At 30.8% G+C, this 23,234-nt stretch overlaps 1 protein-coding gene across 4 annotated transcripts in view; it reads right to left on the bottom strand.

Moving 5' to 3' along the window:
• Positions 1–2,038: 2,038 nt before the first annotated feature.
• The window catches only part of LOC124358883, a 57,852-nt gene continuing 36,656 nt past the window's right edge, over positions 2,039–23,234 (bottom strand). For all 4 annotated transcript variants that reach the window (XM_046811120.1, XM_046811118.1, XM_046811119.1 and 1 more), the window contains exons 4-15: positions 18,661–18,754; positions 18,095–18,270; positions 17,352–17,679; positions 16,769–16,897; positions 16,039–16,678; positions 13,030–13,153; positions 11,026–11,133; positions 10,508–10,588; positions 8,364–8,507; positions 7,290–7,472; positions 6,948–7,093; positions 2,039–3,652 (exon numbers count right to left, since the gene is read on the bottom strand). In XM_046811120.1, coding sequence (XP_046667076.1) covers positions 3,528–3,652; positions 6,948–7,093; positions 7,290–7,472; positions 8,364–8,507; positions 10,508–10,588; positions 11,026–11,133; positions 13,030–13,153; positions 16,039–16,678; positions 16,769–16,897; positions 17,352–17,679; positions 18,095–18,270; positions 18,661–18,754 — 2,278 coding nt within the window. In that variant the 3' untranslated portion in view covers positions 2,039–3,527. The remainder of the gene's footprint in view (positions 3,653–6,947; positions 7,094–7,289; positions 7,473–8,363; positions 8,508–10,507; positions 10,589–11,025; positions 11,134–13,029; positions 13,154–16,038; positions 16,679–16,768; positions 16,898–17,351; positions 17,680–18,094; positions 18,271–18,660; positions 18,755–23,234) is intronic.

Genomic DNA, 23,234 nt, shown 5'->3' with positions numbered 1-23,234 from the left:
TGTGGGAGTTTAACAAAGAAAACAAATGAATTAAAAGAAAACACACATAAGTCAAATTGTGTTTATTTTTTTTACAAATTAGGCTGCACTTATATAAAAATACAAGTATTTCAGTAAATACAAACCCAGCACTGTAAAAATAAATATACAAAAAACCAAAATTTTTCAAAATGTTAGTAAAATCATAAGCTACGAACAAGACACTTAATGAAACTACAAAATTAGGATGATTCGGTGGTAATTAAAAACAAGTTTTCCAATCAATTGGACTATTAATCAAATGCTAATATTCTCTAGAGTATATGTGTATGTTGTCTTACTAACAGCACTTACTTGATAATGGTAACTACTTAGTGCTTACTTGACAGTTAATCAACCATTGACTATCACCTACAATAGTTAGCACATGTGCTGTAACAAATAATAGTATTTTATTCCTATACCAAAACATACACGATTTCAAGTGAGTAAATTTAAAACTTAACAGCCTTTATTTTATTAACATTTACTTGGTATTATTTTTGGAAAAAAACTAATAGTAACTTAATTTTGTTTAACAATTACAATATTACATTCCTGATCAATTTTCTAATTAGGTGAAATACTTTTACATCCTCTTAAGATAGCAAGGTATCAATGGTTGATACAAAATAAAATAGCACACATCTTAAAAACATAAATAGAGTTACATCTTAAAAGTGGAAATATTGTCTTTTTCTTCTATTGCAGTTTTAAATATTGATGTGTTGGTTCCTTATTCTTCAGTTTAATTTTTGTACAGAAATAAGTTCTAAGTACTTTATTTTAACACATCTGTATTTCTACAACTTGATATTGAAATACATCAAGTACCTAGTTGAATCTTTTCATCCACTGATGAACAGTAACACTATGAGGTAACCTCTCTAGGTAGATTTTTAATTGAATATTAACTTTAATCAATTGTTTTCTTTTCCAGTATAATTTTTGTACAGGCCTAATTTTGTTAAATCGATAAAACAAAATATTTTATTAACTAATACAATTTATCTAAACACAAAAACATACAGAAATATTTGCTAAATATAATTAGCAGAGCCAAACAATGTATTTATTCATCTAATACATTGAAAAGCATTAGTTCCATATTATCATATCGATATTTAATCTATTATAATTTCATCATTTTGAAACATAATTCCTGTATATACACTATAATTTTCTATTTAAACTAAGGGAAGATTTTAATTATATTTATACTAATTTTACATATTACTACATTTAGACTTACAAAATAAAAACTATCTTTAATCAAAAACCGTACAAAGCAATGTTTTTAAATTAAAAAAACTAATTTTGATTCTTTGTTTAACATAACATATAAAAGAATCATTTTTAATTCAAACTGTAATTTTGTATTACAATTTTCTCTCTTTAATTGTAATTTCTGTAAACACCACATAATATAACATTTTAATAAATCACAATTAGTTTTTATTTAGTGTAAAATAATTGATACAATTTTTAAATTTAAACAGTTAAACGAATCTGCACAACAATTTTACCATTAGAATGACATTTCAAGAACTTCATTATGTATCTAGGTGTTTAGTAAAGTTGTGTGTAAGTGTTGTTTTATAAATAAAGATGTTTGTTCATGGAGCTTAATTTTATTCAATTTGATTTTCTAAGCCAATTGAACCAATTTGATTTTTTTTTAACCAATATTGTGTTAGGAGCCTTTATTACTACAACAGTTCATTTATAAGAGAATAGATCGAATTGACAGGCTTCATAGTGGGATTTGTTCAAAATACTTTCTTGGAACTTTTCTCGTAAATGTTTGAGGAAGTAAGAAGCAACTTAAGGGTACAACACATCACTGGTACCAAATATAGTGACAGTAGGACAACTACCGTACTTAGGGTTAACACAATTACACTGGCAGTTTACAATAACAAAATTAACTGAAATGTTTCTTCGTTGTAAAATTAACATGTCGTTAAATAACTGTCGTAAACTATTTCTAAACTATGAGAAATAAAACGCAATGCATATATAAATTTTGATTTAAAAAGTATAATTATGAGAGCCATGACAAAAATACAAAAATAAAAATTTGCAATGGTGGTTACACTACTAACTACATTAAAAATCTTTTGATTCCTTAAATAATGTACAAAAAAAATTATAGACAACGTAATTTATGTCTTCAAAATTGCTTAAAATACCTGCATTGATTACATGCCATTAACTTGTGAAAGTCTCTAAACATGTGAGATAAACATAAACATTACTGATTATTTTTACAAACCACAATAGAACACATTAATTATTGGTAAATGTATTTTACAACTATCTCTTACTACATAATATAGTCCAAAGCACAGCCTAAACTCCCCTGATATCGCTAACATCAACAATCTTGTTATCGCATTCAGAAAATATCTGAGAATATCTATTTGAGATCTAACATACAAAAAACTCCAAATTATGAGAATTGAATTTTCCTTGTAAGTTATGTCAAAAATAAATACACTATAGAGAGTATATTACTGTACATAAATCGAAACTCATGAAGATTACTTTGTTTATCAATTTGATCATGTTTCAGTTGTGATCAGTTTGTTGTGTAAACAAGAATGCTGCAAATATTTACAATTTCAAACTAATTACTCATTAGAGATCACTATATTGGATGTTCCACGAGTACTAAAACTTATTGTAAATCAACCTATGAATATTGATAATTTTGATTGAGCTATTTTGATTCCGTCTGAAAACAAATAAGACCCTATGATATAGGTGTTGTTATGTAATAAGTATTTTACATATTTGTTACATACCAGATTTAAAATATTTCACAGAAAAAATTGTTCCCACTGATACATTTGAATGAAAATCATTCAACAGCCATTTCAAATCATTTCATTGAACTAGCTTTTCTATGAAATATTTTAAATCTGGTATGTAACAAATATGTAAAATACATAACAAACATCACTTATATCATAGGGTCTTATTTGTTTTCAGACGGAATGGCCACTAGTGTTCAAAATTAGCTCAGTGCAACAAGACCACTGCAGAGGTCAAAGGACGCATTTGACACCGAGCTCAATGATTGAACCTGGACTGGAAGTTCAAACAATTCATACAAAGTTTGTTATGACAAATTCCTTGGCAAATTGTAAATATTTGCAACATTCATGTTTTTAAACACAACAAACTTACAATTATTAAATCATTAAGTCATCGTATACAAATTACAAAAATAACCAACTAAGGTGCTGATCTTTATGATAAAAATAAACGTGACATATTTCATAATCAAAATTATCAATATTAATCAGTAGTTGATTTACAATTAGGTATTTACAAATAACTATGGAACATCCAATAAAGTGACCTCGAAATAAAAACCTAAAACAATTTAACAAGTATGAATTAAATAACAACTATAATACAGTTCCAGTATAAAATAAATAATCACCTCGGCTACTTACTATCTACAACATTACTAAGACCACGTCTAGCCACAGGAGCAAAGGTCAAACAGATGAGCGTTTCCTCAGTTGGGTTTTCAGTTCATGGAGCATACTGTCAAATGAGTCGTCAGACCTCTGCACAGGTCTTGATACATTGTACGGATGTTGAAGACTGGAGGCCATCCCATCTGGAAACAAATCACACCTTTAGATATAAGTAATGTTTTAAATATTTCTTTGTCAAAGGTACCTGTACAAGATTTTCAAATTTATTTGTAAGAGTAACCATTGTTTATAAAGACAATATAAATCCCCATATGTGAAAAACAGCAAAGTCAGTTCATTACCTTACATTAGATATCAGCCAATACAAGCAATTTCAGACTCAGAATTCAATGCAAAAAACATAACTTAATTGAAATTTCTGAGTTTGTTTCAATTTTCAATAAAAATATATGTGCAAGAGACGCTATTTTGTTGTAAATAGCTGTCAAGTCGTATCACAGCAAAATTCACCTACATACAGGGGTGCTAAAAAGTCCCGGGACGGTCTAATAACTTTTGAACTAATTACAATATAAGAACCAAAATTTACATCAAGCTTTTGCTCATATAAAACTATTATTTTATGTATTTCACCATGATATCCTGCTTATGGGGGACGTCCCGCTAGGGGTTGGTGAAAATTCTTAAATAGAAGCATAGGTCGAGTCGTACATAAAATTAAAGTTCTTTTTAATTAGAAACATTTTGGCGAAAATCTGACGTAAAACAGTTGACGCATTACAAAATGGCGGACACTCAAAGATTATAAAATACAGAATTTTTCAAATGCAAACATTCTGGTTGTTAGAGAAAACTGAGACACTTAATCTTTTATTTTACTTCTTTTACTTCAAATCACTTACCAAAACAGTTATAACAAAATAATGTTCAAAGTGTTTGCCTTCAGTTTGCTGACAATATCCCAATCGATTGTAGAATGCTGATATCGCATTGTTTATCTGGAAATTCCTTATCAGCAGGTAAGGTTATTACCTTCCTTATTTGGAAGGTAATCAGCTGGAGCAAACAAGACCAAAAAGACAACAATGAAATTGCCAGCTGACAGATACAGTTGTTTTATCAACTCAGTCACTTAGAAGTCTTCAAGCCCTAATATTGCAAGTAGTTTCAGTAGTGCTAGTTTATTTTGCTATGGCGCTTTCCGAGAGAGAAAGAATAACTTTATTAATGATGCGCGGGTTTGGTGACCGTATTAGATCAAGTGATGAGGTAAGGCATCTGTTTAATGATACTTTTCCCAATAGACCTCCAATTTCAAAATCTACTGTGGGAAGGACAATACAGCGGTTTGAACAGACAGGAAACATTGCAGATCTCCCTAGATCCGGAAGGCCCAAGACCACGACCAATGAGGACAAAGCTTTAGACGTTTTACAGTGTTTTGTTGAGAACCCACATGAATCGATTGTCTCAATAGCACAACAACAAGGAATTAGTCGATATTCAGTCTCAGATATTTTAAAAACTAATAGTTACAAAGGATATAAAGCTAAATTGGTGCAGGAACTAAGCGAAGACGACTTTGATCGTAGAATCGAGTTTTGCGAAGTTATGATGAATAAAATCAATGAAAACTTGGGATTTTTAGCAAACATTGTATTTACTGATGAGTCAACATTTTGCTTGAATGGAACAGTAAACCGCCACAACTGCCGCTATTGGAGCGATACAAACCCACATTGGATGATACAAACACATACTCAGCATCCAGAAAAGTTAAATGTTTGGGCCGGTATTGTGGGGCGGCATGTGGTAGGGCCATTCTTTATAGAGGGAAATTTAAACTCTGCAGTGTATTTAGCATTACTCCAAAACCAGATAATTCCTGAAATTCAACGTGTTTCCAGTGATAATTTTGAAAATATCTGGTTTCAGCAAGATGGAGCCCCTCCACATTATGGCGTACATGTAAGACATTTTTTAGACAATGTCTTTCCACATAAGTGGATTGGTAGAAGGGGAACAATAGAATGGCCTGCCCGTTCTCCAGATTTGTCCCCTTTAGACTACTTCTTTTGGGGCTACCTCAAAGAAAAAGTGTTTAAAACAAAACCTCAAGATTTGGATGAGTTGAGAAACCGTATTGTAAGAGAAGCTCAGGGTGTTCCTGTCCAAGCTTTAAACAATGCGATATCAGCGTTCTACAATCGATTGGGATATTGTCAGCAAACTGAAGGCAAACACTTTGAACATTTGTTATAACTGTTTTGGTAAGTGATTTGAAGTAAAAGAAGTAAAATAAAAGATTAAGTGTCTCAGTTTTCTCTAACAACCAGAATGTTTGCATTTGAAAAATTCTGTATTTTATAATCTTTGAGTGTCCGCCATTTTGTAATGCGTCAACTGTTTTACGTCAGATTTTCGCCAAAATGTTTCTAATTAAAAAGAGCTTTAATTTTATGTACGACTCGACCTATGCTTCTATTTAAGAATTTTCACCAACCCCTAGCGGGACGTCCCCCATAAGCAGGATATCATGGTGAAATACATAAAATAATAGTTTTATATGAGCAAAAGCTTGATGTAAATTTTGGTTCTTATATTGTAATTAGTTCAAAAGTTATTAGACCGTCCTGGGACTTTTCAGCACCCCTGTATATGATTTGAATGTAAAGCATAATTGATTTGTGGAACCCTAATTTACAATCCAGGAATTCTGAAAGAACATGTCATGACTTTTTCATTACAATAAATTGCCTTTTCATTCCCTAATGAACAATGGAAAATTAATATGGAGATATGGAGTGTTGCATTGTATTTTGAGAGTAGCGTGTGACCTTTTTTTCTGTTCGGTAAGATCACATCTGCATTACTGCATATTTTAGAAACTGTACCAGAAAAAAGCAGCATGCAATGAAAGAAAGAAGCTTACAGAACAATCCAACCTTCTTTTTCTCATTAACCCTATACAAGAGTTTATCCTGATTGTAGGAGAACTGATTTAGATAAAACTTCCAATCCTTTTTGCTATTTCAATAAGCAACACTCCCATAAGAAGTTCGTCTATCACTGTGGTTGTATGGTGTACGTGGTAAACATAAATTAACATTACAATTCTGAAATACTATATTTAATCATACAACGCATCACTGCCAACTTCGTGTAGCAGGTAAAACTCAACCAGGTTTGTTACGAAAATTAAAAAAATACAATTCCTAGTTCTCCAGAAATTGCAAAATCCTCCCGATTTGAGTCTAGAAGACAGCGAAAATGAATATAAAGACATGTTCAAAACAGCTATCCAGTTAGTACTCTTCTTGTGTGTAGATTGTTATACTAGCAATATAATTATAGACTCATAATCACGTAAATATATTAATCGTTTAGTAAATTGAAATCCAAAACATTGTAAATTATGATGAAATAGGTTTTATATTATATGAATACTTTGACTAAGATATTATTACATTTGCTCACCTAAGTCAGCATATCGTTGTTTACAAAAGGCTCGGCGACCGCCAAAGCAGAGGTCATAGTGAGGCTGGGTTCTGTCATCGTTACCATGCTCCACCGCTTTGTAAGCATCCGCTTTGTAAGCAAATGTCACAAAGCCATAGTTGTCTCTGTTGAAAATGACACATCCATATTAAATAGCATAAGTGTTGGTTACCTATCAAACTAATCTGATGAGTTTAAATCACTTTGCATTTATTTCTCTACAGAAAATTCCCTTTTGTAGTGTTCATATGTATTTCCTGTACTCTCTATTCTAAACACTGTAATGACTACTTATTACAGATTGAATGCTCTGATACTTACCCTCTTTCCCGAAAGTGCACACTGATATCGATGATTGGTCCGAACTGCTGAAATCTTCTTCTAAGGTCAGCTTTAGTAGTGCCTTCATCGATTCTTCCTACATAAATTACCCTCCTTTCCTCCACCTGGCGCACTTTCTCTTGAGCTCCAAAGTCCTGATTTCTTCTCCCAGGAGAACGTGACCTTATCACATAAACATCAAATTTGCATTAATTTTAACACACTTACTTTTTGATATTGATACAATAAAATACTGTTGTTTATTACTATTTTTCATTCTTGCAGATTTGAGGTGGTCACAAGAAAGGCAAGTCAAAAGAAAGTTCTAAAGCATGGTGTCGACCAAAACCGTATTCTGAATTTCTAGCTGATTATCAACCAGTTTCAATATGATCTAATTACTCTACTAGAACTTTTTCTTATTCTTATGAATAGGTAAACTCAATTAAAAAACAATGTTTCACAGTTTCAGATATACATTTTAAAAATCGTTAATAAGTTCAAGTGAATTATAATCGAATATTTATGAATATATATAACAAAGCAGGGAAACTTACTGAAGCAAAAATAACCCTTTTAATAAAAATGTTGATTTTAATATCTTTGGACCTACTGTTTTTTGTTCTCTCCCACTGATAATAAAGTAAATATTGTGATTGTCTGAAAATACAATATTGATAAGTAAAAATATCACAGCTATAGTTACCATTCGTACAGTACATATGTGTTTGTTTTCATTAGCATCATCAGCTTACCAAAATGGGCGGTTCTGTCTGAACCTGGTGTTCTTATTATTTAAATATTCAGATAAGACTTGTATAGTTTTCTTTTGTTTCTTAAATTAATGATTTGGTAAAAAGCAAAGTTTTACTCAAAGATGATTCTTTTCAGAAATTGTCAGCAGAAAATCTGTTTTCTATACATTTTGCTAATTTTTAAAGACATTACAATCTGATTTTTACCTAAAACATTATTTATTTTGGCCCAAAAAGTAACTGAAGGCCAATGTATTATACATTATTCAATGTATAACATTAAAATACAAGAAATATAATAATAAAAGATTGAAGTTACCTGTTCCATGACCAGTCTCTCGTGTAGTAGTCACGCTCACTTTGGTTGCTGTTGCGAGAGCGGGAGCTGTACTTGTAAGGAGAACGGCTTCGCCATTTTTGCCTTCCTTCACGAGATCTTGACCTAGATCTTGACCTCGACCGACTAAAAGTGAACAATAATTTGTTTCAAAATAATAAACAATACTTTAACTTCAAGAACAACATTCTCAAAATTCTTTACTCAAATTACTACACTGTTAAAATAAATTGACTTTTTACACATTACAACAGTAATTTATCAAACTTTAATACAGTCAGTTCCGGTGTTGCATGGTGAAAGAGAAGGTTTTAAACATAAAATAGTAATATTTCACCCGTCTGGATGCAATATAACATTCATAGTTAACAACGAAGAAGAATGATTTTATACATTAAAATGTTATTGCTACCCAATAAAAGGTTTGTGACACTTTGGCCGTTGTGTTTAAGTAACAGACCAACATCAACACTAAAAAGTAAAATTCTTTTACTTACTATTAACTACAATGGAATAATAATAGACTAAGAAACCAATGATTTCAAAATTTAAAAGTTCCCAAAAAACAATACAAAACAAAATCACCTGTCTAATGACACAGTTAGAATGACGTGATGAGAAATTAATGTAGATGACTTATAATAAAACATAATCGCATAAATATTTGGGGTCAATCCATTTCAAATCACCTAATATAAATATAATTCGTTGCTCAATATTTTTTTATTTTCCTGATCTTTTTTATGGATTCCCTATGAGTAAGACATTCACAAAAATCTATTGGAAAATATGTTGTACGCCATATATAATTAGTAGTCATTTTCAAAATGACCGTCACATGAATTTTATGGAAAAACCAGAATAGTTAATGATTGTTAATTTTTTTCTTTTTTAGAGAAAAAAATTAACTAATTTCTTGCATAATAGGAAAATTTAAAATGTCTTTTTAAGGTCATTTCATGCTGAACACGCCAGTTTTAAAATTATTCTGATATATGTAAAAATGACTTCACATACCATATATTATACAAATGAAATATTCATAGCATATTTTGTATTGTTTAATGTTAAGCAATAATTTAAAACCTTCTCTTGCCACTAGCTCATTCTCATAGTGTTTTTTGTTCTTTTAATTCTCATTATTAGTGTTCTTTTTGTTGAATCTATTGTATCACAGAAAAATATATAACAAGGTTCCCTGTCACAAGAGCTTGTTATAGTATAATGAAAGTTTTTTTGAGTCCTACCAGCCATTTTAGTTTTGTTTGGTTATTACAGGACTTGCTGTGAGAGAGATTTGGGTTTTAAAAGCAGTTATAATGTTGTGCTTTCCGTCTAATCTTTTAATTTCTCTAATAATCCCACCATGCAAGGAATTGATGCTTTTTAATGTTTTCGTTTTCTGACTCAAGATGCTGCCTAATTACTTTGGTGCTTATTTATAACAGTCTGGGGTTATTCAATTAATAAAAGGTTAGATTCTACTTTCCTGGTTTCACCTTTTAATCTACCGTTGTCTGAGCACAAGCCCTTTGCTCCATCAAATAAAAAGTATGCAATTATTTCTTATAGTTTATCTGCAGCATCAAAAACCCGAGGATAGGGCAACCCCCTCACCCCAACATACACACACTGTCTAATGTGGACCCTAACCAACCTGCCATCACTGATGTTTTGATAACTCGCATACAAGGCCTTAATCTGCAAAACTGCATTTTTACATTTTCAATTTAAAATAAATATTTTTGCGAATTTTGAATCTATCATTTTATTTTATGGAAACAAAGAGCCTAAACACAAAATGCCTACAACATTCCTGGCACATTGTCCTCAAAACCTGCTGTATTAAATATCATCTCATGACAACATCTCTTTAAGAATAGATTATAATCATTGCAGAATCTTAAGGTGTAGATATATAAGTGAATCATACTTTGTAAATACTTTTATTTGCAACTTTGCAAGTTGCAATGTGAGGGTGTATCTCAACCATCGGGTACTATGGAAAGTATTTTTTAAATTCATTTAAGAGTGTAATCAAAGACTGGTCACTATCTCACACTATTAACTATGATAAAACATTTAAAACAGCCTAACTGCAAGAGTAATGTATGAAAAAGACTAACCTTGAATGTCGGGATCTAGACGAGGAGCGTGACCGAGACCTAGACCACATACGTGACACGCTATTCCTTCTCCTCTTGTTACTGAAACAGTTGAAGTCATTCTATTTATATGAATAAATTGTTCAACTAACATTTAAGATTTACGATGTGTTACGCGATAAACATGGTGCTGCAGAATTTCAGATCAGTGATCTTGTAATTTACAATTCACTAAAAATAGGTTCTGATATTTAGTTTGAAAATATAGCATAATTTATATCCATCGAATAATAATTACTACACAAGGAATAAGAGGACTATGTTTGAATATGACATCACTACGTTTAAATACATGTTTAAATTCAGCATTCATGTCTAGTTAGAATGTTCATTATTTATAAAATTCTTCTTGTTAATTTGAATAACGAAGAAATATTTTATTGTTATGAGAACAATTTCTTCAGCACATACATTTATTTAGACTGTTAATAAGTTATGGTAGATAAAAATATTTCAACATGTGAACTAAAAATAATTACCTTCTAGACCTTCGTTTTGTTCTGGTTCTATGAAGTTCAGATTCCAGACTGCACGACGAGCTTGAAGAGCTCTCAAGGCGCAGATAACTCTTACGTTTTGAGTCGTTTCTAAAACACAAAATCACGTTTGGTACAAATTAGTCCCAATAGCTGGAGATTTTGTTATGGTTATCACTACCACACCTTACAGTCATGGACCATTAGGAATTTACAGACACAATCGCTTGGTGGGTCAAAGTACCTTAAAAATTTAATTTTTATTTCCTTTTTAGAAATAGAAACATAATAACAACTGAAAACAGTCATCTATTTAAAATAATATACGATTTAAAATTCAATACTACAACATGGTCATTAAGAACTTTGGTTTTATTTGAACTTTTTCACTAAACAGCTATTCCATGGCACAAAACTAAAAATTACATTTATTTTATTTGTGTGATTTTTGTAATGTAAACTAGGCTACCAATTACCTACACTAGATACAAATTTTAGTTTTGATTTCTCTGACCCTCAAGTTCATATTATAGGCTACAAATGACAATCAGCTGATTAGAGAGGGAAACAAAGCGGTTTTCATTGTTTATGTGTATCAATACAAACTATTTCTGAACTTTTCATTTACATTTTAGAGAGTTCTAAAGCCTGCATGCACCTTGCATAGCAAAAAGGTAAGAATTTCTCATTTACTCAATACAAATTTATATCTATGTATTAAGGGACTGCACACTAATAAATTAAACTGATGAAACCAGGACCAAGGAGAAAACTAAGGAATACAAATAATAAAGCTAATGCCTAAATATACAGCATACTTCAAGCTTGCTGAATCACATTCTGACAATCCTGATAGAAATCATTCTATCCTATTCACAAAAAACTTTGTATAATTAATTATGTTTCTCTGAAGAAGAATTTGAAGCTGATATTCCAAAGAATTTCAAAGGATAACATCAAGCCAGACCTTCTCATCCAGCAATCATACATACCGTAGTTACATAGATGCAATAGAGCATTAGTAGAGGAAGAGAAAGACAGAGTTTGTTTTTTCTAATATGCACTTCAAAAGGCAATAGCAGGACTACTTTTAAAGTTTATAAAAATAGGTCATACATTAAAGTGTAAAATAAATGGCATTTTGTCATAACCACAACCCAGCTGGGATAGTTATGTATCAGTTTGTAAAAAAGATTTCTCAATTTAGTTTTTTGAGCCTGAGCAATCATTATGTAGAATAAGCTTTTTCATCATATTACATTTTTTACCTATATTTATGATAAAATGGCTAATTATAATAACTTTAAACACTTATTCATAAATTACTTTTTATTCATCAACTTATCTATTCATTCAGGTAAACTTTCTGTCCTGTCCGTTACGTTCCCTCCGTAACATGTATTTATTTATAAAAATCAACTAAAATTGCTATTCCTGTTGCAGTATTAAATTGAAAATTTGAAAGACATAGAAATATCAAATATAAATAAGTTTATAAGAATGAAAATATTTATTTACTTTTTAACTCACAGTAATATTAGATTCTATTTAACTATTAGATTAAATGTGCAGTATCCAAAATTATCCCATCAAAACAACAAAAACGACAAATAACAATAGCAAATATAATATTGTAGAAAATGTCCCTGTTCCATAACTATGTTATAAGACTATGATATGTATAAATATAAAATGTTGGTTTTTAAACATGTACATTTCAAATCTGTTAAAATAATATCACATAAAAACGTAAATATTTTGAAATTGGTCTGAATGTCCCAATGGAATAGCTGTAAACAAAACTAATATGGTCTAGAGAACAAGGAATGTTATGTAATCAATATAAAGTTATATGCCTGAAACTTATGTAATTCATAAAGAAAACAATGTATTAAGTACAATTTTATTTACACATATGCAACTAAAACAGAATCTAGAGCTTTAATAGTAAAAACATTGCATTGGTCATTTGAAAAATGTTCTATTAAATTTCAACTTCAATCATACCTGGATTCCCTGCTCCTTCCATCAGCCTTGTAAACAGGGGGAGATTCAGATGTGAGATCAATAATATCGCTGGTTTGTGTTTGCACTTCAACACTCTGCATTATTGGCCTTTCAATGTTTGTTCCTACAAAAACATTAACTGTCATACTAACAGTTTGTTTTCACTATACATGCATTCTGCGAATTTGCAACAATTTTACCTCACATTAGTTTGTAAAAATAATTTTATAAGACTAGAGCATCTTTAAATGATTTTTGTGTGAAAAATAATCAGGCCACCTATTATTTCTAGTCTTCAAATAATAAATAACTGAGTATTTCTTAATTTGGTAAAAAAAAAAATAATTTTTATATGCCATGTTATTGGTCAATGGATGTAACATTATAAAGTGGCAATTCTATGTACAACCAGAATGTTTTGGCACTCAGCATCTGAAGGCTATTTAACCCTTTGAGCCCCAGCTGCCAGTATATCGTCGGTAAATTTCACTGTCTAAAAACCCCAGGCCGACGATATTCCGGCGGTAAAAATAGTGCGAGAAACCCCCCGACGATATGTCGTCGGCATGATATAAGTTATTATAAATGGCTCTTAAGTGTTTAATTTTAGCGACACCAGTGGTTTTAGAACATATAATGTTATTTTCATACATATACAATATGATTGCATGGTCAAAGGTTACTAAATAATATTTACACTACTCCTAAAGAAAGAGTAAGAAGATCAGCTGTTACTAAGAACAACATCTGCATCAGCTGTGACATTGTTTACGTTTAGTAGACTGTGTTGTGTTGTTCCACATCCAGGAAGAGAGAAAAAACCTATTTTGTTTGCACAAGAGGGGCCCTGACTATATGAAAAAAGGAAGGAAAAGATCGAGAACCATATGTATTGGGTGCAAGGAAGGGTGGCACTCAGTGCTTGATAAAGCAAATTTGCTCAAAGTAGACTAATATAAAACTAAACAGTGTAAATAGTGTACATATTGTAAATAAACATTTTATTCTACTCATAGAGGACTTCAGACTCAGAGTTCACAATTTTTAGGTGAGTACTCAGCAGATTTTAGTTGTTGATACTTTATAAAACAGTTTGTGGTAAAGTTTATGCGATTTCCAGGTTTTGTGTCATTAAAAAAAAAAAATTTTACAAAATATTTATTATTGAACTAATCAGTCTGAAATTTTTTTTGTATGTTTGCAATAACATGACAAATGAAATAAAATTATTTCCCACGGGTTAATTGTTCCTTGTTTTATTTCTAAAAAATGTTAAATGTAACTTTTTATTTTTTTTTAGTTTGCACATATGTGTTATTTTACATATATATAAAAGTACATAACAATTGTTTAGCCCTTATTGAATTTTCTATTTGTAAAGTACCTTATTCAAAACATTTTAATGTATTATTTAGGCCATTAGCTAGTATATTAGTGCTGGTATGATTTTTCAAATGAAATCGTACAAAATCACTGAAAAGGCCTTGGGGTTTTTAGACAGTTACTTGCAAAACTAGACTTGGTAAAAATTTGCAGAACTATATTTTTAGATCTGGGGCTCAAAGGGTTAAACTGCATAGCATTTCCTTGTCACTAATGTAAGTGATGACACTGAATTATTTTGCCCTACAGTTCAGATTTTACAGCTGATTAATTTTAGTCACTCAGGCAGGAATCATTCCCGATTGTTTATTTCAATATTCAGCCTGTTGGTGCAGATACTATTGTACAATGTTTATTGCAGCTTCCATTTTAATACATTTTTATTATTATTGTGTTCGTCAAGAAACAGTCAAGCAATGAAACATCTTTCAAGCAGAACTTATTGTTTGATAAAAACAATAGAATAGGGTTACATAAAAACATTTGTTGGCTGCAAACTTCATATAAGTTGTTAAAAATAATCAAAACGTGAAATATGTATCATGTAGTAATAAAACAATAATACTAAAACCTACAACTACATAAGTCAACTAAAGAGTTACAATCAAATTTCATTTCATTAGTTCATCAGCAAATGTTTTTTTAATAACATATGTTTCAATATGATGCGATTTCCTATTCATTACTAGTATCAAATCTAAGTGGTTATATTAAACTTATGAAATTCTCAGGAAGTATGTATGAATAGAACATGATTTTTATGTCATTTGCTTCTTTAAGTGTCCCTATATTATGTCTAAATCCATGCACTTTTAAGTGTCCCTATATTATGTCTAAATCCGTGCACTTTTAAGTGTCCCTATATTATGTACAAATCCATGCACTTTTAAGTGTCCCTAAATTATGTCCAAATCCATGCACTTTTAAGTGTCCCTATATTATGTACAAATCCATGCACTTTTAAGTGTCCCTAAATTATGTCCAAATCCATGCACTTTTAAGTGTCCCTATATTATGTCTAAAGCCATGCAATTTTCTGTTCTTAAATCATTGGAATTCTAATATAGAAGCCTGTATGTACACTTAACATTAAAAACATAATTCCTGAAATATTGAAGTACAGTAAAAAAAAAAAAAAAAAAAAAAAAAAAAAAAAAAAAAAAAAAAAAAAAAAAAAAAAATGTAATATACACATTGGTTGGGACCAAGAAAGATTTTATAATTTCTTACCACTGGACACAGGAAAAAATGTAAAATACATTACCTAAACATTTGGCTGTAAACCATTAAGTTAAGAGATGGTGCAAAAAATGTTGTAAATTTAATTACAAACATGTCAACTTTCATAAAAGATTAGGGTTGATGGGTGTCATCAAAGTGGTTGAACTAACATGAAATGCTCTACAGAAACTTACTAATCCTAAATCAAACAAGAATTAACACATACCGTATTCATAGTATTAAAAATTGAACTCGGTCAAATTTGTTCATTTGGTATTTTCTATTGTATCTAAGTGATAACCTTATTTCAGTATAACAAATATGTAGTCTTTTAAAAACATTTCAGTAATAACAAACATACTTTATAGATTTTTTTCAAAAGTAAAAAATAAAAAAGATACAAACCTTTGCAAGTGGAAAATGTGTTAGTAGGAGGGGTACTGCAGGATACAGGAGTACTCGCTCTGCTGCTCTCCTGGCTGCGAATCCTATCTCTCTCTTCTCTTCTCACTCTATATTCCTCCAAATTCAGTTTTCGCTTCTTCTTCACACCACTGTTTTCCACAACTCCATCACCACTACTACAGTCAGGTACCTCACTTTTTATCACTACACTAGCTGTACTACAATTGTCATACGAATGTCCATTGTTTTCTAATTTAATATTGTCCTCCAACTTAATATTGTTCTTTTTTAGGACTGACATCATAGGAACATCAGTCCTCATTACTGATGCACTATTGACTACAATACTTTTTTCTGGAATTATGTTCATGCTTCGAAGTCCTGTCGATGTTTTAACCATTATTTTTGTTTTATGATCACAAACAGTTCTGGACTTGTTATCTTCCTCACTTAAATCTCCTGACTCGAGACCAGAGTCTTTCCTGGAACTAGACTCTGGAGCTGGAGATGCTTCCTGGAGTTCCTGGAGATGGTACTCCGGCGTGGACACAGCTGACCCGCTACTACTGCTTGGGATGTCTTCATTTGAACAGTAGTCATGGTCCAAACGAACAGACTCCCCACTTGATCCTCCAGTTACCTGGCAGAAACAAAACATATATGTAAATTTTCCATCTGCAAAATAAAAATTAGCATGATTAATTAATAAAATGTTTGGAAATTAATTTACCAATTTCAACAGTTTATTTCTTGACAGCGCGACTCCGGCATCTTGCATCCTTGTTGCCGCTTTGCCTTGTTTTTTGTTTGGCATCGCAGGTATCACAGCTATGTGTTTCTTGTGATTCTCACGAGTTGCCTGCAAAAAAAATACTTATATGAACTTATATTTTATTAATTACTCTAATTATGAATAATAACTTAATTATATTAACAATTAAACAATAATTAATTGTTACTTTCCTTAGTTATTTTTGATTAGTTCATTTCCCATCCTTCTTTACAATAACTTTTACACACTAAGGATAGCAAGATTTACAATTAAAACTTTATACATACATTCTTGGTCCAAACATTATTGATTTTAACGTTAAAAGGTGAACAAGTTGTTTATCTATATTTATTTGTTATAATTCTTGACAGAAAGATCCTGGAGACTTTAACTTGTTCACAGGTTCATCTTGGTCCAATGAGTTTTGAAGTCAAAAAGTAAATGGGCAATGTATCTGTCCTGCACCAACTATTCCATTACGTATAGTGCTTAGTTTACTAGGACAAATAGTACATTATGATTTATGATAAGTGTTGCTCACCTTTATCCTGTTGATGACTTCTTCGGGTAGGGCATCACGGATAGTCTGAGTGGAAGGGCGTGGAGGAGAGGGTGGTACTGTGACTTCCTGCTTGATTGGCTGTGTACATTCTGCTTGTTCTGTGGCTTCAAACTGTTCAAGGAGACTAGTGAGGTCCCCAGCCATTAGAAGAGGCAATGCCTCAGGTCCCTCTTTGTTATCTACTTCATCTATTGCCTCATCGTTATCTACTTCATCTTTTACCTCATTGATATCTACTTCATCTATTACCTCATTGTTATCTGCTTCATCTATTACCTCATCAGGTATTACTTCATCTTCTTCCTCACTAAAACAAAAAGATGATTATGAATATATCACTTCTAAAATATACACTCAGATTGAGAAGAATTTTTAGGATACTGGCAATGGAGAATACTATAGACTATCTTGTCTTGATCAAACGTCTCATCTGCTATACTACTTATATTCACATTTCTACAGCACTTTCCAATCTAAATAATTTTAATAAATATCTAATAAAATAGCTGTTACATATTTTACAGTTTAAATAATGAGTTATAGCTTTAAATTTTTAACTCTGAATCCTCACCCAACAATATAAAATGTGGTGATAAATCTTAGAATATCAATATTAAACATACATTTCTTATCATTCTTCAGTTTTTACAGGATAACTTTAAGTATAAAAGGACTTATTCAATACAGTTATTTCAATAACTTATTTCACATAACTATGTTACCTAGAGTCCATATGAGTAGGGGATTCCTTTATTGATTCCAGTGGGAACAGCTCATCTATTGCTAATTTAGCTGCAGGTGTTAAGCTGTTGCTGGATTGTAGAGAATTAAATACTGTGGACGGTTGCCCTGAAGTGAGTTCCTCTACGGGCAGCATTTGCTGAAAGTTGTCGGTCTCCTGTAAACACAATTTTTGTTTCAACCTACGAAAACATAAACACACAACAGAATATATGAATCAATAATTCAACGATATGTTTAGAAGAATACTGAGAATGAAATGGCACATTGGGAAATTTTGAAGCATATATGAGATATGCGGTTTATTTAGGGAAGAGCTCACCATGTGATCTGGACTTGAGCCAATGTCTATAACATCACGTGTTCATTCTATGTTACCTTTACAATTACTTACAAAGTCTCGGATGCTTAAAATCTCAAATCAGAACAACTATCTAGCTTGTTAGGTCATCAAGAGATGCAGACATTATCCACAAATCCTCATCATGTTTGAGATTTTCCAACATTTCTATAAGCAATTTGTCATGTTGATGCAAAGGACACTGACCTGCATGCAAGTTAAATGATGTTGCCACTCGTACAGGAGACGCTGGAACTCATCTTTTTGCAAGGTAGTTTCCTCTTCATGGCTGGCAACATCACTGAAACAATATGGACAAATGTCAAACTACTGATATTTCCAAGAGCTATAACAATTGTTGGCAATATCACTGCAATCACATTTAATTTAGACTGAACATGAAACTATTGTTAAAAAAACATTACACATATCTTCCTAACTGTAATTACATTTCATTCATTGTTTTATTGAATGTTTTTAATGTAGCAGGCCATAATACCATTCATTGTGATCCTATCCCCCTGTTCATTTACTTATTATTCGCGCCATTACTTAAATGTAATTTAGAGCAATATATACTCATAAAACAAATATACAGCAAATAAAATTAATGCCATTATTAAAATTGATACCATTATCACATCGATTTTAGCTGGATCAATCAATTAAAATTAAATTTTGTTTTTTAAATGTTTACTTTAGACATATAAAAATTTGAATAAGATATATGCATATTTAACTTTGTTCACTACTATACTATTGATCATGATTTTATAATATATTTAAAAATATAGCTGCTAGTAATTTGAGTGACACGAGACACTGATTTTATAGAATATTATAGAGTATACTAAAAACACCAAGGTACCACAAGGAGAAAGTAGTGTGTTCTGTATTTATATATCAATATTTCATACATTGTGTTAGCGATCTTATCTTGTAGTTTTTGTTGTTTTATTTAGGTTGTATTTAGTACTGCATTTTTGTTATATATCACACATATTGTAATTCACCAACTAGCTGAGCATTTTTATGTTCTACATTTTTGTAAACACTACATGGTTTTTCCTTAAAAATCGTTAAATATTGGCCATGCTATTAATATACAATTGACAATAAATACTTTTAAATTCAATTCAACTCAAATACTGGATTAGTAATTTATATGACCTAATAACCAGCAATTATATGAAGAGACTGAGTACTTATTTAACACTTATGTCCTATGAACAGACTTGTTAAATTAATCACTGATGTATAGATGTGATTGGTAAAATTACAGTTCTTGTAATTTGTAATTTAATCTTTTTGTTATTATTCTTAAATTACTATTTCTGTACTATATTACAAACATATTTACCAGCTTTACTAAAATACATTAATTCTTTTAACACTGAGGTCCATATTATACTTATGACGTAAAAATGGCGTCAACTCCAGGTGTCTGTATAATACAGACGTATACTTTTTAATCTTTTACTAGCCACCTATTTTTCCAAATGCTTTGAAATTTCACTATGCTGTGAATATTTCACCTTGCTTCATAACTGTATAAAGTACAGTAATTAATTTTAGTTTTGTTATTTATTTGATCTAAATATTGTAACATATTGTAAATATTGTCACAAAACTCCTAAACCATACACAAAAAGTTGGTTTAAGCATAAATGAAGAGAAAACCAAAATAATGGAGTGTGGGAGAACAACCCAAATAAACAATGAAAATAATATAGAAATAGAAGGGCACAAATTTGAAAAAGTAAACAACTTCACTTATTTGGGAGTAATGCTGACGAATAATAATGAAGAAGACATGGAAATACAACAAAGGATAAATGCAGCACACAGAAGTTTATCAGCATGCCACAAGCTATTAAGCTCTCGACTACTATCACACAAAACCAAACTCCGTATATATAAAACCATTATAAGACCAGTTCTGTTATATGGCTCAGAAAACTGGGTGTTAAGTAAAAAAACAGAAAAACGTTTGATAATATTTGAGAACAAATTATTGAGAAAAATCTATGGGCCAACCCTTGAAGATGGAGAGTGGAGGATAAAACATAATGTAGAGTTGAGGCAACTATATATGGACCCAGACATAGTGGCCGAGGTGAGAAGTAGGAGAATGAGATGGGCTGGCCATTTACTAAGGAAGGAGGACAACTCCTTAGTCAAGAACGTCCTTGTAAACAATCCGGAGGGCAAAAGACCACCAGGAAGGCCCAAGTTGAGATGGCGAGACCAGATCAGAAGAGACATAAGAAAACTGGGAAGAAGGGAAGAAGAGGCAATGGATAGAGATCTGGAGGCAGTGTGTTGGCGAGGCAAAGTACCACCTTGGGTACCAAGAGCCACGGCAGTAAGTAAATATTGTAACAGGAATGACAAAGGCTCCCGTAAACGAAAATGCGCCAATTAGTAACTTGGTTGCAAGTGGTATGGATGTGCGTAATGACGATTTGAGTGATAGCTATCTTTATATTTCTGAAAACATTTTCTACTGATGTAAATATTGTACTTAAAAGAGTTTTAGTTTTTTTTAATATATGTTTATTTTATCAGAAATATCTTTGGTTTTATGTTAAGTACTACGAATTAAAAAAAAAAAACTAGTCTTTACAAAAATTGATGTTACTCAACTTGTTAATAAAGTAGGCTTTTTGTTTTCTTAAAAAAAGAATTAATGTTACATATAAAATGAATAGATATTTGTATGTCAAATACTTTTTAGCAATATAGTTTTTATTAACAAACTTGAAATTTTAAAATTCTTATTTGTTTTATATATGTAGAAATATTTTAAAATATAATTTTTAAGATATTATATATTTAGTTTTTTTCATATTCCTGTAAACTAAATTTATTAAGACGTAAAAAAACGAAGAATTAGCTTGATAACATAAAAAATAGTCTAGTTATAAGTTATCATAACTCATATATTTTGGCTTAGAATTTTTGGACATCACCTACTAATTATAGTACATTAGTCCAGGGTTAAAAGGATTCATTTCAAATTTGAATTTACGTATAGGAAATTGTAGGACCCATCCTAATTTAACAATGAGATGAGTGCTAGGATTCTTGCTTTAAAATAAGAATATTAATTGGCACTGTTTCTTATCAAAGTCGAGGTACAATAACTTCACACATCTACGTCAACAAACTGGTGTTATCATATACATGGTGACCTTGAGATAAGGTTGAGATGTTATGACTGTAACTTGATTCACAATTAAATGTTTGTAAACAATTAACTTCGCCATATTATGTTTATGTGTGCTTGATTTCTTTAATCTAACATAATCAGTACATGGCATTAAAATTGTTCCTGCCATAGTCCAAAAATAAAAAATGTAACTATGCAATCCAAAAATGTATTTACCCCATAAGGCAGATTAAAATATTCTCTACGTAACACTGTGTCCTCAATCAATGCTCAATTTTGAAATTTAAATACTAAACAGTTCTCTTTTTTTTCAAAATCAATTCCTTTAAACATATTGTAAAATACTTATATATTTAAGATTTACGGAATGCAATTAAGTAATGCATTTATATATAACTTCTTTAAAAATTTTTGTTTCTTTCAAATTATCACTAAAAACTTTATTTACTAAATTTTAGTGAGATGTTAGACAGCCTTAATGAAAAATTCCTACTGAATGATAAGTGATAGCAGTCGGCACAGGATAGAGATGTCCGTAAATAGACCCGAGTCCGCTGCCAACTGTGTAAACCTATGTTAGTCGTACCTACACTACAATATGCAGTAGAGGGCAATACTATTTTTGATTACCGGCCAAAAAACCACCCACCGTATCACAATGTTATATATTTATTACATTATCAAAGCCATTTCGAAAAATATTCTAATGTGTCTTACTAAAATATAAATTTTACAATCCTTTTACATACAAATTTATAAATTAGATTAGAGGTGTTAATTGGTATATTTGTGGTGTTAATTGAATAGAAACAATCTATGATAGATTTAACAATGAATATTTTGAGTTAAAGAATTAAATTGAACATTTTGTATGCAACTATAGGTATGATGTCTTAACCAAACAAAAAAACTTTTAGCAATATCCAGATCTGTGAAACAAATGTTACAATTTCCATGTAATTTACTATACAATTCCTATGTGAAAATATACTAATTTGTTTATATACATATATATTTTATTTTACATAAATTGTAATGATTACAATTCACAATTACTGATGTATGAAAATACCCCATTGCCAAACTTAGTACTTGTCTGTCAAACAATTCTATATTTTATTTTATACTATTTATTGGCTAAGCGTCAGTGTAGTTTATGTAGTTTACTCGCGGGATCGGAAAAATTTAATTTCTGTCTGTCTATTCACATGATATCTTGAAAATGAACTCACCTATACACTCGAAATTGTGCACAAAGCTTCATTTCTATAAGTTACTCATTCACTGAATTCGAACATGGTGCATGACACTCCATGGGATTTGAATGAGCGTTTGCAAATATTTTTTCATTGGTTTTATGGATAATCATGATCGCAACGGGAAAATAGCAGAATAAATAAATTGAGTATAATCATATGAGATTTCAATATGTGACATTTTAATTCATAGACTTACAAAAATAAATAATAGTATGTGATTAATTAGCTATGAAGATTTGATTTCACATCACACTTGCAATGTATTACCTTCACTAGCTCAACCAAACTTTTATTATTAGAACAATGCTGTGAAACTTGTTGCACGAAACTGTAAATAAATCATGTGGTAA

Source organism: Homalodisca vitripennis, chromosome 4 (genome assembly GCF_021130785.1).
Source record: "Homalodisca vitripennis isolate AUS2020 chromosome 4, UT_GWSS_2.1, whole genome shotgun sequence".
In the NCBI taxonomy this organism is placed as follows: Eukaryota; Metazoa; Arthropoda; class Insecta; order Hemiptera; family Cicadellidae; genus Homalodisca; species Homalodisca vitripennis.
The sequence above is the reverse complement of the archived record's forward strand: the minus strand, read 5'-3'. Positions and strand labels throughout refer to the sequence as shown.